The 16,394-nt window shown below is 44.1% G+C and overlaps 1 protein-coding gene across 3 annotated transcripts in view; it reads right to left on the bottom strand.

Moving 5' to 3' along the window:
• Nucleotides 1-6,938: 6,938 nt before the first annotated feature.
• Nucleotides 6,939-16,394, bottom strand: part of LOC120941203 (E3 ubiquitin-protein ligase RNF31-like) — a 66,203-nt gene continuing 56,747 nt past the window's right edge. For all 3 annotated transcript variants that reach the window (XM_040354506.1, XM_040354505.1, XM_040354507.1), the window contains 4 exons: nucleotides 15,128-15,185; nucleotides 13,676-13,751; nucleotides 10,636-10,804; nucleotides 6,939-7,374 (listed from right to left, as the gene is read on the bottom strand). In XM_040354506.1, coding sequence (XP_040210440.1) covers nucleotides 7,321-7,374; nucleotides 10,636-10,804; nucleotides 13,676-13,751; nucleotides 15,128-15,185 — 357 coding nt within the window. In that variant the 3' untranslated portion in view covers nucleotides 6,939-7,320. The remainder of the gene's footprint in view (nucleotides 7,375-10,635; nucleotides 10,805-13,675; nucleotides 13,752-15,127; nucleotides 15,186-16,394) is intronic.

Below are 16,394 nucleotides of genomic sequence, written 5' to 3'. Positions count from 1 at the left end.
AACTTACGGTATGTGTTGCTCCCAGCTTAGCTATATTACACACACACACCTCACACACTCACCTCACACCACCACCACTCGCACACTCTGATGTCTAATGATCAGACAGGAAGACCTTTCTCCTGAAATCCCCAGTCCTGTGGTTGGTGATCTGGAAAAAATCCCTTTTGCTTACTTGTTTATAGACTTGCCTATGTGCTAGGGTTTTTTTTTCTCCTGAAAGCAAAATGTTAGACTGCAGTCTTCCTTTGAATGAATGAATGACTTGTATAGCGCTACACATGCGAACTGAATCGCCTCTAGGCGCTTTTTCCAGCCAGTGTCTGCTTGGCTGGTGCGGTCATTTTACCCCCTAGAAACTCGACACGCTTGGGACACACATTCATACACACAGATATACATATATATATACTGGGCCAATTTGGACAAGATCCAATTTACCTACCAGCATGTCTTTGGAGTGTGGGAGGAAACCGGAGTACCCGGAGGAAACCCACGCAGGCACAGGGAGAACATGCAAACTCCAGGCAGATGGTGTCGTGGTCGGGATTCGAACCAGCGACCATTTTGCTGCTAGGTGAAAGTGCTACTTGCTACACCACTGTGCTGTAAAAGTGATATTTAAAGGGAATGTAAAAGGTACATTCCCCCCCCCCCCCCCCCTAAATAGCTTCCTTTACCTTGGTGCAGTCCTCCTTCACTTACCTCATCCTTCAATTTTTGGTTTTAAATGTCCTTATTTCTTCTGAGAAATCCTCACTTCCTGTTCTTCTGTCTGTAACTACACACAGTAATGCAAGGCTTTCTCCCTGGTGTGGAGTGTCGTGCTCACCCCCTCCCTTGAACTACAGGAGAGTCAGGACGCTCTCTACATTGCAGATAGAGAAAGAAGCTGTGTGTTAGTGGGCGTCCTGACTCTCCTGTAGTCCAAGGGAGGGGGCGAGCACGACACTCCACACCAGGGAGAAAGCCTTGCATTACTGTGTGGAGTTACAGACAGAAGAACAGGAAGTGAGGATTTCTCAGAAGAAATATGGACATTTAAACGCAAAATGGAAGGATGAGGTAAGTGAAGGAGGACTGCACTAAGGTAAAGGAAGCTATTTAGGAAAACAAATTGTACCTTTACAACCCCTTTAAGGCTTGGTTTAGTAAAATAAAATAAACATGTCATACTCGCCTGCTCTGTGCAATGGTTTTGCACAGAGCAGCCTGGATCCTCCTCTTTTCGGGTTCTCCACCGGCGCTCCTGCCCCCCCCCCCCTTATTAGCTCACTGCTACCACTGACTCCCGCTGCTGCCTCAGCCAATGAAGAATGAGAGCCAAGACTTCCGTGCACATTGCTGCATTCCGATAGGGCTCAGGTACGTTTTTTTTTTGGGGGGGGGGGGGGGTGCACAGAAAAGTAGAATGCCTGAAGGTAAAAAAAAAAAACCTTGAGGCATTAGAACCACTTTTAAAGGCCCATATTGCACATAATGGCCAGAAGACATTACCAGATCTTTAGCAAAGCCATTCTGGATACGCCATATGTGGATACTGGAATCCAGATTCTGATTTGTACTCCGCAATACAGATGAGCACAGCTGTCCTCATCTATAACATGAACTCCAATGTTCCACTTATTTGTACTCCAATGATCTACAGGTTGGGTCATTCCTGCCCCACATCTCACGTTAACTGTGGGGTGGCAAAGGACACGGGCCGCAGCTTATTGGAATACAAAAAAGTGTGAGTTTGGGTTAAAAATTAGTTCAGAGGAAGCCTGAGCTTATCTCTACTCTGGAATCCCACCCATCTCATATACTTTTCCTGATAGTTTATAGATGAGGCCAGCTATAGACCTTCTTTATTCGAGGAAGAGCAAAGTAGAGTCTTACACAGAGTAATGTGAAGTTCAGGAATACTAGACTATAACATTGGAGGTCCACCTATGTGAAATATGTCTTATTCAGAGCCATTTATGTCCACAAATCTGTATAAATAAAAAAAAAAATTTCACCAAGTTCTCTGTTCAGTTTCTGCTATATAACATTCATTTTACATTATTTGATATGAACAAGAAATTTACATTACAAGTGGTAGTAAACATTTTCCTCTTGTATACTTGACGTAAATACATAAACATTGTGTTTTATACAGGTATATTAAGGTATTCATACATATAAATAATAAAAGAGGAAAGCAAGTGTTTAATATAACATAGGGTTTTGGGCTCAGTCCTTGTCATCTCTATATCTTGCTTTAGTAAAAATTTCATAGCATACTCTCTCCACATGAATAGGGTGGTGAAGAATATTTCTGTCTGTCCAGGTGACCACATAGGAAGTCCGATAAATCTGCCAAATGGGTACAGAGGCAGCAGCAATGTTGACAGAGGTTCTACTAAATAGTGTTGTTTTTTTTTTTTAATCTCATTGAGATTTTCCTAATTTCCTGTCCCAGTGACCTCACAGCAACAAGGAAAACTGGGGTAAGTTGTCACATCTTGCTGATATCGCATCTAAAACAGAGTTCCGTTTCTACTTCTGTATCTTACCTGGTAGTTTACATAGATCTTCACAGGAAAACTGCATTTTCAAGTTTACAAAATGTATTTGTTAATAAAGTTGGAAAAACAAACCAATTGGTAGTTGTGCTGCTGTTTATTCATAACATATAATAAACCTAGAAGCAAGTAAATCACTAATCCAGTGCTCATGGAAATTTAATTAATATACCGTATATACTTGAGTATAAGCCGACCCGAATTTAAGCTGAGGTACCTAATTTTACCACAAAAAAAAAAAAACTGGGAAAACGTATTGACTTGAATATAAGCCTAGGGTGTCCATCTGCATGCCTCACTGTGCCCATGACTAGACTGACTTTAAACATGGGAGTCTATGGAAGGGGTGCCCGGGTTTGAAAAATCGGTGCTCCTCAGCCGTAGGTCCTCCAGACAACAAACTTTGCCCACTTGTAGGAGGAGAAATGGAGATACATGTGTGCCAAGTTCTGGGTCCAGGGGACCTACGACTGGCCAGTACCGGGTCCCCAAAGTCACCAGAGAAATTACCATTTAACATGGGAGTCTATGGAAGGGGTGCCCAGATTTGAAAAATGAGCGCTCCCCGGCTGTAGGTCCCCTGGACAACACTCTTTGCACACTTGTAGAGGAAGAGTGGGGCTACATGTGTGCCAGGGGACCTACGAACAGCTGGTACCGAAGCCCCAAAGTACGGAAGATCAGGCGCAAAAAGGTGACTCGAGTATATGCCGAGGGGGACGTTTTCAGCACAAAAAAACTTGTGCTGAAAAACTCGGCTTATACTCGAGTATATACGGTATATGAACTTATAAGCTGCTGCTATAATATAAAAAATCAATATCTCTTATGCTTTAAAACGATCACAAATTATTATAATCAATAAAGCAAAAGGCTCTTCGGTGTATTGAACACCCTGCTTCCAAACCGTTCAAGATGATTACACCCTGTGACAGGTGAGTCCAAGTAAATCTTTCTCCACTCAGTGTTCTTTTTGGATTTATCAGGTGTATAGATGTATAAAAACCTTCTCCACACCTCGTGATACCGCTCCCATCAGAATTTTCACTCACCGGATAAACAAGATCTATATGCCTTCTAAGCATATCTCACATTAACGATTCATTCAAGATCAGGATCTTCCGCTGGTCTCAGGATCTCATGACATGTCCTTTGCTGCCTCAGCAGCCAGCGCTATTCTCTTCTCTTCTCTCTGAAGTCCCAGGATGTCTACAGACCCTTTGGATTTTCACTGGTGGTCATGCGTTGTACAAGATGACATTGAAAAGTGGCTTCAGGGTACTAATCGAAGGAAGTTTAGCTAGCCTGGATTTCCAGGGACTGTCCACGGGTTTGAAACTCAATCTCCAGCAATTTTCCTAGTCTAAAAATCTGGTGAGTGCAAATTCTGAGGGGAGTGGTATCACGAGGTGTGGAGAAGGTTTTATATATCTATACACCTGATAAATCCCAAAAGAACACAACAGAGTGCAGAAAGCTTTACTTGGACTCATCTGTCACAGGGTGTATTCATCTTGAACAGTTTAGAAGCTAGGGCCCGGATTCACGTACGAGTTACGCCAGCGTATCTTCAGATACACCGTCGTAACTCTGAGTCCGAGCCGTCGTATGTATGCGCCTGATTCTTAGAATCAGTTACGCATAGATTTGTATTAAATCCGACCGGTGTAAGTCTCTTACGCCGTCGTATCTTAACTGCATATTTACGCTGGCCGCTAGGGGCGTGTACGCTGATTTACGCCTAGAAATATGTAAATCAGCTAGATACGCCAATTCACGAACGTACGCCCAGCCGACGCAGTACAGATACGCCATTTACGTTAGGCTTTTCCCAGCGTAAAGTTACCCCTGCTATATGAGGCGTACCAATGTTAAGTATGGACGTCGTTCCCGTGTCGAATTTTGAAAATTTTACGGCATTTGCGTAAGTCGTTCGCGAATAGGGCTGGGCGTCATTTACGTTCACGTCGAAAGCATTGGCGTCTTGTGGGTTAATTTGGAGCATGCACACTGAAATACTTTCACGGACGGCGCATGCGCCGTTCGTAAAAAGCGTAATTTACGTGGGGTCACATTTAATTTAAGTAACACACGCCCACATGTACCACATTTGAATTAGGCGGGCTTACGCCGGCCTATTTACGCTACGCTGCTGCAACTTTGGTTTGAGAATACGGCACTTGCCTTTCAAAGTTGCGGAGGCGTAACGTAAATAGGATACGTTACGCCCGCACAAAGGTCCGCGATTCTACGTGAATCCGGGCCCCGGTGTTCAATACACCGAAGAGTGCTGCTTTTGCTTTATTGATACAGGTGTCCGTTTATGAAGCAGTGAAATCTATTCACTGCTTCTTTCTCCGGCATTCACGGTGAAGATTTTTCTCCTCTGGTGCCTGTTTATGAAGCGGAGAAGATAGCTTCACCCTTGGAGGAGTGAAGTGATCTTCCAACGCTTCAAACACTGGAGAACGGACCAGAAATTCACAGAAACACCGAGATGTCAGTTTATTGAGCAGTGATAAATTATCACCGCTCAGTTCACTGAAAGACACGTGGTTAATGTAATTAAAATAACGAGTCCCCCTGCATAATATATATATGTATACACACACACATTGTATATACATGTATATACACACACATTGTATATACATGTACATGTATACATTATATATATTTATGTATATATATGTATACACATAAAAATTACAGGGGGACATGGTTACAGTGTTGGGGGGTCTGAACGAGGTTGAAGGAAGACCTGTGTGAAGTTGGCACCCCATGTTTGTAAAATCTGAATAAAAATATACCATTCGTTTGTGCCGCGTTTGTGCTGGTTTGTGCCGCTGAAACGAGCGTTTGTGCAGGTTTGGTTTCTGAGATATTAAACATTCAATTTAATGCAAGCCCCGCCCACTTTGCACCCCATGTTGCTGAATTTAAAAAAAAAACTGCGCCATTCGTTTGTGCCGCGTTTGTGCTTATTTGTTACACAAAAAGAAACGTTTGTGCCGTTTTGGTTCCGGAGATATTGAGCGTTATATTTTCTGTAACCCCGCCCACTTTGCACCCCATGTTGCTGAATTTTTAAAAAAACGGCGCCATTCGTTTGTGCCGCGTTTGTGATGGTTTGTGCCGCAAAAAGAAACGTTTGTGCCGCTCAATATCTCCGGAACCAAAGCGGCACAAACGTTTCTTTTTGCGGCACAAACCAGCACAAACGCGGCACAAACGAATGGTGCAGTTTTTTTTTTAATTCAGCAACATGGGGTGCAAAGTGGGCGGGGTTACAGAAAATATAACGCTCAATATCTCCGGAACCAAAGCGGCACAAACGTTTCTTTTTGCGGCACAAACCAGCACAAACGCGGCACAAACGAATGGCGCAGTTTTTTTTTTAATTCAGCAACATGGGGTGCAAAGTGGGCGGGGTTACAGAAAATATAACGCTCAATATCTCCGGAACCAAAGCGGCACAAACGTTTCTTTTTGCGGCACAAACCAGCACAAACGCGGCACAAACGAATGGCGCAGTTTTTTTTTTAATTCAGGAACATGGGGTGCAAAGTGGGCGGGGTTTCAGAAAATATAACGCTCAATATCTCCGGAACCAAAGCGGCACAAACGTTTCTTTTTGCGGCACAAACCAGCACAAACGCGGCACAAACGAATGGCGCCGTTTTTTTAAAAATTCAGCAACATGGGGTGCAAAGTGGGCGGGGCTTGCAATAAATTGAATGTTTAATATCTCAGAAACCAAACCGGCACAAATGCTCGTTTTAGCGGCACAAACCAGCACAAACGAATGGAATATTTGTATTCAGATTTTACAAACATGGGGTGCCAACTTCACACAGGTTTAGCCTAGGTTCACACTGCTGCGAATTCAAAATCGCGATTTTGCGGCCGCGATTTTGGCGCGATTTTGGCCGCAATTTAATGTAAATCGCGGCCCGAAATCGCAAAAAGTAGTACAGGAACTACTTTTTGAAATCGTAGATGCGGCGTCGCACTGATTAGGACAGTGCCATTGCCGACAATTGCCGCAGATTTGAGATGCGATTTGACATGTCAAATCGCATCTCAAATCGTTCCAAATCGTACCCAGTGTGAACCAGGGCTGAAGGAAGTTAAAAATCTTCCTCCTTCCTCCTCAGAACCCCCGGGATTCCCTCTTCACTCCCCGCTTCACCAGCTCTGAGCTGGTGAATCAGGGAGTGTGAATTCTGACTCAGATCACCAGTGAAGAGTTCAGATCACAGCTTCATAAACTGGCCGTTTCTGTGTCAGTCTATGAGACTTCACTGTGTGTAGAGATAATCTGCAGGAGAACAAGTTCAAACACTTCTCCCCCCGATTATCACTGTTTCATAAACTGTTTATGGGCTGTGATCACTGGTGATCCTTGGGATCACCGCTCTTCACTGCTTCATAAACGGACACCTATATCCATTTTGTGATAGTTTTAAAGCATAAGAGATATTCATAACATATACAGAGATGTAGTTACCTGAATAGTACATTAAGAGTAGTTGCAGGCTGTGTAACAACTCCATCAAAATCTGCTGACTTACATCAAGACTGGCATCTAGCTTTAGGCAAGATTACACTTGTTTTTCTGGTTGTTAATATGATGCATCCAGATTATTCTCCTCCAAAACAAAGTCTTGTTGATCATAGTGACTGCGTCTCAATTGAGTTCCTAGGTGAAGTCACCCACCTGTAAGGTGCTTGTGCTGCTCTGTAAATGCTTTAGGCAGATCACACAAAGTTATGCCTCATTTTCATCTGGGTACACAAACAATGGTATGTCTTGCTTTATTTTCTGAAAAACAAATTAAAGGTCTTGTTTAAAAAAAATACAAATACATTGATGTTTATTTATTAACTCTAAAGAATGGAATTTTGGGACTTAAAATGAAAAAGATGTTATACCCATCTGCTCTGTGCAACAATATTACACAGAGCGGTCACTTACCTCCTCTTCGGCAGTCCCCCGCCGGCACTTTCCACTTCTTTCTCCTCTGAATGCCTCCTTAGAAACCCAGGTTCTATGGAGGCACCCATGTCCATGAGCTCTTGAGCTGGGCTGTGTGCATCTATAGATGCAAAGCAACGTTAAGCCATGCCGCTGCTCCCTCCACACAGGAGTTTGACTGACAGCAGCAGAAGCCTGTGGCTCCCAATGCCCACTGTCTCCTGTGAAACAAGAAGTGAGGGGAGTAGTGGTGGAGTGAGGACAAAAGCCAGACAGGAGTTTAGGAATCAAAAGGAGAAAGCTGCGCCTATAATTAGAAATATACACATCATTCCTTAGGATGACATAAGAGTTCAAAATATGGAATATACTCTATTGTATATTAGCCAGCTCAAAGAAGTCCATATATTATACAGTGGTCCATAGATATGACACCACAGTGAGTATTCCAGACAATGTGTCCACCACTGTATAAAAATGGCCGCTTACCAGAGGCTAGCACAAAAGCGAATTCGGCTATGACCCAGCCGAATGGGCACGTAGTGACGTCACCACGTCCGTTCGAGGAGCAAGGGCTCCCGTATTCTGCCGGTCGGCAACTTTTATGCTGTTTTTTTAACTACGTTTTGTAAGTACATTACTTTTTTTAACCACTTAAGGACCACCGCGCGACTATTTACGTCAGCAAAATGGCACGGCTGGGCATATGGACGTACAGGTACATCCCCTTTAAGATGCCCAGCCATGGGTTGCCAGCACGCTCGCGACCCGGTCCTGTCCTTCGTGACCGCACCCGCGGACCCGATCGCCGCCCGTGTCCCGCAATCGGGTCACAGAGAGGAAGAACGGGGAGAGGTAAGTGTAAACAAACTTCTCCCTGTGCTTCCTAGTGTGGCTGTCACTGATCGTCTGTTCCCTGTGTTTAGGGAACGACAATCAGTGACGTCACACGCACAGCCAGGCCCCCCCACAGTAAGATCATCCCCACTGATTCACTTACAAAATACCTACTCAATAATTTCCTACTCTCTTCTTCATGGCTTGTCCAAGAGACACCAACTTCCTATTCTTGGCCCACACAGTAATAAATCCCTAAGAACCTGCCATTTCTGAAGTGTTTCCAGTTTTGTCTAGGAGATTGGAGAGCGCAGATAAACTTACCTAATCCTCCGATACTCCCAGCACAAGACCTTCCCTATGGCTCGTGCCCCCCACGCAGTCTAAGGCCCCGTACACACGACCGAACATGTCCGCTGAAACTGGTCCACTGACCAGTTTCAGCGGACATGTTCGGTCGTCTGTACAGACTCACCGGACATGTCCGATCGGCCGAAAGCCCTCGCATGTGTCGAAGTGATTAGACGCATGTGTGGAAGCATTGAACTTCCAGGGCCGCGCACGTCGCCGCGTCATCGTCGCGGTGACGGCGCGGCCACATCACCGCATATCGTGTCCGCGCGGATTTCTGTTTGATGGTGTGTACAACCATCAGGCAGAAATCTCCGGGCGGACATGTCCACTGAAAGCGGTCCGGCGGACCGTTTTCAGCGGACAGTCCGTCCGTCCGTGTGTACGAGGCCTAACAGTCTTGTGCGGTGGACTGTTCCTGACGATATCACGCCTATAGACCTGATCTGGAGGTGAAGACATCTGGAACAGTCCACCGCTGGATCGAGGGAGAGCGACGTTTGCCGCTGGAATGGTGGGAAATTATACAGCTTTCTGGGTGACCCTTGACAAAATAAGCAGTTACCCATGCATGGAAAAAACGATTTGCCAGGTATTAAATTGGTTGTAAAGGCAGAATGTTTTTTACCTTTATGCATTTTATGCATAAAGATAAAAAACATTCTGTGTGCAGCAGCCCCCCTCAGCTCTCCTAATACTTACCTGAGCCCATCTTGATCCAGCGATGTTGCACGAGAGACTCGGCTGTCCGGGACTCTCCCTCCTTATTGGCTGAGATGGCAGCGAAGTGCCATTGGCTCCCACTGCTGTCAATCAAAGTCAGTGAGCCAATGAGGAGAGAGAGAGGGCCGGGCCGTGGCTCCGTGTCAGCTGCGGTTCAGCTCAGGTGCCCCCATAGCAAGCTGCTTGCTGTGGGGGCACTCAACAGGTGGGGTGCTGCCTCTTAGAGGTCGGGGGGGGGGGGCTTTGGGTGCTGATGGAAAAAAAGGGGGATGCCATCCGGGCCCCTTACAGGTGTACTGCCTGTACCCCCATGATGGTGGCCCTGGCAGCACCTATGATGCCATCCAATCACAATTTAGCCTAATGAGCATGCACATCTCGAGACATGCTAGGGATGCCATCCTTGATTTTGCTTTGTATATCCACAATACCTAGTGTCTGCACAATACTTTATTGGGTAAAGTAAGGAAGTTTGCACTGGCAAGAAAATTGATGATCTCAACTCTGAAAGGACAGCAAAGGAAATTAAAAAGTAAAAGATTTTGTTTGCAGACTTGCTTGATTAGCCTTTATATATATATATATATATATATATAAAAGCTGAATACATTTTAAATTAGTTAAAGCGCTTGTATACCCTCGTATTTTTTTTTACCCCTGTAAGGTAAAAGGCATAATGAGCTAGTATGCACTGCAAACTAGCTCATGATGAAATACTTACATTAGAACGAGGCGTCGATAACTCACCTGTTCCACGCCAAGGTAGCTGACATGTTGCCCCGGTGTGTCTTCTGGGTATCGTGGCTCCAGCCTTCTGAGTAGCGGTAGCCGCAATGTCGTCACTCCCGCGAATGCGCGTGGGAGATTTCTTTCCGGTAAGGTCCGGCGTCTGCCGGGCTTTCAGCTGAGAATCCCCTGTGCGCATACGCCACTGCAGTCAGCGCCTCATTGCGAGGGGAATATCTCCATACAGGTGTAGGAGATATTTTTTTGACCTACAGGTAAGCCTTATTATAGGCTTACCTGTAGGTAAAAATTTACTATACAACCACTTTAATAGCTCATTGTTGAAAGTACCTCATCTTTATCTGATGGAATTATTTGGATTGTTCCGGAATCCCCACTTGTGGCTAAATACTGCAATGATACACTGGCCAGTAACACCTCAGTTAGTATTATCACATCCTCATTAGTTACCATTGTAAGTTTTTCCAGATAAGATTCTTCGCTGTCATTTCTACTGTGATCCGGAACTGATGACTTCCATCGCTGGAGCTCTTGTTTCATCTCCTGTTCTGTGTACAGATCCACTGGGTCCAGGAAGTTAGCATTGATTAATTGGACCAATAATTCTTTCTCTGCAATACTTTAAAAAAAAAAAGTAAAAAAAAGGACAATTATCTATTGGATAATGAAAATACCTAAATGAAATAGCATTTCATGTCAAACATAAAAACAGATACAGAGATTCTTTATTCTGAGGTACCTGCTCCCTTCTTGTGACAGTGGGATATGCATCACTACAGACCTTGAGCTGTCTTTATAGTCCAAAGAACAGGCAATAGCTAGCAAGCTGGTGTTCATTCAATAGCTAACTAAGGCTAAACCTACCCCCATTCTAAGCCTATTCTATCCAACCCTGTAAAGAAAAGATCTGTATACTATCCTATTCTGAAGCCGCTTTGGTCCAGACACATGGGGGCAGATCCACAAAGGAAGTACGCCGGCGTATCTACTGATACGCCGGCGTACTTTCAAATTTCCTGCGTCGTATCTTTGTTTTAATCCTCAAATCAAGATACGACGGCATCTGGGTTAGATCCAACAGGCGTACGTCTTCGTACGCCTTCGGATCATAGATGCAATACTTTGGCGTCCGCTGGGTGGCGTTCCCGTCATTTTCCGCGTCGAGTATGCAAATGAGCTATTTCCGACGATCCACAAACGTACGTCGTCTCTAGTCGGCTTTTTTCGGCGTATAGTTAAAGCTGCTATTTGGTGGTATACGCAATGTTAAGTATGGCCGTCGTTCCCGCGTATAATTTTAAAACATTTTTTTCGTTTGCGTAAGTCGTCCGTGAATCAGGCTGGACGTAATTTACGTCCAAGTCAAAACAATGACGTCCTTGCGACGTCATTTAGCGCAATGCACGTCGGGAAATTTAGGGACGCGCATGCGCAGTTCGTTCGGCGCGGGGACGCGCTTCATTTAAATGAAACACGCCCCCTACTCGCCAATTTGAATTACGCTAGAAAAAATATGTATATACACCGAGTGGGGTTATTTTCACCAAAGAAATCTACAGAATACATTTTGGCCTAAATTTATGAAGGAAGATTTATTTGCAACATTTTTGGTCTTTTTTCGTTTATTTAGCAAACAATAAACAAAACACAGAGGTGATTAAATACCACCAAAGGAAAGCTCTATTTGTGTGAAAAAAATGATAAAAATGTCATATGGACACAGTGTTGCATGTCCGCGCAATTGTCATTCAAATTGCCCGGTGTTGAAGTGTTTAAGCACAGAGGGCTAGATTCAGAGAGAATTTACGCCGGCGTATCTATAGATACGCCGCGTAAATTCAAATCTGCGCCGGCGTATATTCTTTCTGTATTCAGAAAGCAAGATATGCCGACATTAGCCTAAGATGCGACTGGCGTAAGTCTCTTTGGGTGCATATTTACGCTGGCCGCTAGGTGGCGCTTCCGTCGTTTTCGGCGTAGAATATGCAAATGACCTAGATACGCCGATTCACAAATTTACGTACGCCCAGGCGCTATTTTTTTATGTCGTTTATGTTAGGCTTTTTCGGCGTAAGGTTACTCCTGCTATTAGGAGGCGCACGCAATGTTAAGTATGGCCGTCGTTCCCGCGTCAAAATTTGAATTTTTTTACGCTGTTTGCGTAAGTTGTTCACGAATAGGGCTGGACGTAATTTACGTTCACGTCGAAACCAATGACGTCCTTGCGGCGTACTTTGGAGCAATGCACACTGGGAAATTCCACAGACGGCGCATGCGCCGTTCGGGAAAAACGTCAATCACATCGGGTCACCAAGAATTAACATAAAACACGCCCCCTCATCCACATTTGAATAACGCGCGCTTACGCCGGCCCCATTTACGATACACCGCCGTAACTTAGAAGGCAAGTGCTTTGTGAATACAGCCCTTGCCTCTCTAACTTACGGCGGCGTAGCGTAAATACGATACGCTGCGCCGCCGTAACTATGCGCGCCCCTACCTGAATCTAGCCCAAACAATTTTTAATTGTGTCTTAATAAATAGTTTTAAATGATTTTACACAATATGCAGTATCTGGTTTATGTGATTTCTGCTTTACTAAGGAACTTTCACTGAGCATGGAACAGCCCAGTGCTCAGGGGGGGGGGGGGGGGGGGGGGCAGAGTAGACAGCGGTGACTGACAGTCACCAGCTCTTCGCTTAGGGAGCTCTGAGAACCGAGCTATTGATGGTTTTAGATCGCTTGGTTCTCAGTCTTAGAGCCCTCGGGGGACAGATGCAACATCGGACCAATGCTGCATCCACTTAGGAAACTATGATTCTGAAATAAAAATAATCCCATACTCCTCTTTTAAGTTTGCACATCACTGGTTTGAGAGTTTGATGTATGGATCACATATGGGGTTGGGATTAGTTACTACAAAGCGCTGCACTATTTATATGTTATTTATTAGCTCAGTAACATTGCCCTGTATAGGGCAGCATTAATAATCTGGCTGCTAGGAAACTAACAGCTGAGCTGAAAGGCCTCATTGATTGTTATGGCGCAGCTATATGGCCCAGTCACCTGCATCTAAGCAGCTGCCAGTGTCCTAGCAACCAGTGATGCATGGCCACTGAGCATTTTTGGTCGTTGGATACTGATGGCCAGGCCTAAAAGTCATTGGTTGCTGTGCCAACGTCCTAGCAATCAAAGAAGTGGGTAACACAAGTGGTGGTACCTGGAGATCCCAGGGGACAGTGTATGGCAGAGATTGTATGAGCTTTTGAATGCTTTCCAAGGAGTGGATAGAATTAATAAAGGCTGCTTCAGGGGTTAACCTAGGCACGCTCCTCCATGCATCATTTTTATAACCATGCACACAGTTTACATTTGTGCACAGTGGTGCACTGAAACACATGTGCATTGCCATGCGCTGACATGGAGCAGACTAAATTACCAAAATAAAGCCTTTTAACAAGAGCAAATCCAAAAGCTGTCAAAACGTACTTGTTATCGCCGCTGTCTTCTGTGTTTTCTGCTGTGTCCTCATCCTGCTTTTTTTGTGCGTTTTCTTTTAGTATTCCTGAAAATGAATATGTACTGTATATTATTACTTACTAAGAGACCTTTGAATTGTAAAATGCCAATGTTTTATCTGAGGCCATGTCTCTATTCCAAATATTCTTACAATGTATACGTAATGTGATTAGTATAGTTGTTACTATAGTTCTCTAGGGTATAATGATAGCAAACTGATATTACTGTCTTTATGTGCAGAAAGGGGGATGGTCAGTGCACCTAGCAGTATCATCGTTCAGGGCAATATGTGCTCAGGGACAAATGCAGAGTGCTTGCATTCCAGGTATACAACCCTGGATGCATACTGCCCCCAAATGTAAGTACTGCTAGGTGCACCATCCTGCCTGTCCAGCCACAGCAGCTGTCAGCCTTTCATAGAGTTTGACAGGCTGCCGGCAGCAAGGTTGGATGGTGCACCTGTGCCCTCTGCTAGAGCTAAACATCAGAGACTCATGCCTCAGGCCGGGTTCACACTGATACCACACACTCTTGTACTACTATCATCCTACTTTGCCCTGCTACATCTGTCCTACATCGGTCCTAATTCCATCCAACTTAAAAGAACAAGATAAGAATTTGCTCCGACTTTGAGATATTATGACTTGTCCTTTAACCAATCAAAACAATCCCAGAGTGACATCAATTATTTTTACTGCTGCTGTAATCACCATGTCGGATGTCAAAAGTCGGATGGTTAGGACAAGGATCCTACTTTGATCCAACTTAAATGATATTCAATGGGCTGAAATAGGATCAAAGCCAGACCAAAGTAGTACAGGGAGCATTTTCAAAGTCGGACCGACTTGTGTAGGACCAGTTAAGACAGCTCTCATAGGGAAACATTGAGTTGCACATGTCATGCGACATGAGCTCCCAATGTCGGAGCGTTTGTAGGACCAGTGTGAACCCAGCCTAAGGCCCCTTTCACACTTGTGCGACTTCAAAGTCGTGGCCGCGATTTTAGGGAATGCCTGTGTAATTGGCATCAAAATCGGACAGGGGACTACTTTGAAGTTGGAACTATTTGAAGTCGTACTATATGAATGGTTGTCATTAGAAATCATGGGAAACGACTTGTGATACTTTGCAGTCCCAAATCATGGGACAAGTTGCACAAGTGTGAAAGGGGCCTAAACCTAAACACTCAGTCTGAATGGGGCCTTAGTAAAAAAAGAAAAACATCTGACAAGAGACAATACTGTTTAAATTCAGACTGAAACCAAACTTTCATGTCTCTGGTAAAATTTTCTTATTCAAGCCGTGTAAATGAGGTTCACAATAGAACTTGTGGGTACTAAATAATTTTTAAAGGTATAGCCTAAAACATTTAGATTAATACAATGTATGGAATTTATTGGGGGTCTTGTCAGCTCCACTTACCTTGCAAGGAATTTACAGAATGCCTACTGAGATCATTCTCATATTGTATTCCATTTTGCTGTAACAAATAACAATACTCATATTAAATATGCAATGTATACAACACAAGCTGGAATAGACATCATACCAGTTGATTAAAACGTTTTCCTATGCCACACAGACAACATTTTAGTCCAGATTTCATCCATTCCACTCTATTCCAGCCCTGATGAATGGGGTCCCCAAGAGCCCATAAAACCCATTGGATCTTTTTACTGAACATAAATAAAAATATTCTCTGGACACATATCAGTGGAGTGGCACATTCATTCCCCATCCTTGGCCTTCAGGCTGCCATTAGATCTCACATGTCAGTGATGTATTATTAGACTCTAAGGGCCTAATCCACAAAAACCCGGCGCAACGTAATTTTTCCCATTTAAGTTACACCGCCGCAAAATCTCTACCTAAGTGCCCGATCCACAAAGCACTTACCTAGAAATTTTGAGCGGTGTAACTTAAATCCGTCCGGCGCAAGGCGTTCCTAATCTAATGGGGCGAGTCCCATTTAAATTAGGCGCGCTCCTGCGCCGGACGTACTGCGCATGCTCCCGATGCGATTTTCCCGACGTGCTTTGCGCGGTTTTATGTTACGCCGAGTTTTGTGAATCGCGCCGGGCAAAAAAAGTTGCGTCGGAAAAAAAAAAAGATGCAACGGGAAAAAAAATAATTTAAAAAGAAATTTGACAGCGTCGTGGGAAAGAAGGGTCTACTTTTACATGGTGTACTAACTTTACACTTTGTAAAAGCAGCCCTAATTTTGCGACGGCAAACTAATACTTACGGAGAAAAAACGAAGTGTAAAAGCTTCGTGGATCTCCGTAAGTGCAAATTTGCATACCCGAGGCGGCATTTCGACGAGAAATGCCCCCAGCGGCGGCTGCGGTACTGCATCCTAAGATCCGACAGTGTAAGTCCCTTACACATGTCGGATCTTCTGCCTATCTATGAGAAACTGATTCTGTGGATCAGTTCCATAGATAGAAACAGGGATACGACGGCGTATCCCTTTTGTGGATTAGGCCCTAAGTTAATATATTTTGAAATGTACCCAAAAGTATGTCATGTTTAGATTTTTATATTCTTCCTCTAATAAATGTCAGAAAGGTATACTTTAAAGGCCGCCATTTTCTATGTAATTTAATGAATGTTATTATCACACAAAAAGATTGTAATATGGTAAATTCTGTGCATTTTGTCTCTCCAAAAAAAAAATGTGTGTATATAC

Source organism: Rana temporaria, chromosome 5 (genome assembly GCF_905171775.1).
Source record: "Rana temporaria chromosome 5, aRanTem1.1, whole genome shotgun sequence".
Taxonomy (NCBI): Eukaryota; Metazoa; Chordata; class Amphibia; order Anura; family Ranidae; genus Rana; species Rana temporaria.
The sequence above is the reverse complement of the archived record's forward strand: the minus strand, read 5'-3'. Positions and strand labels throughout refer to the sequence as shown.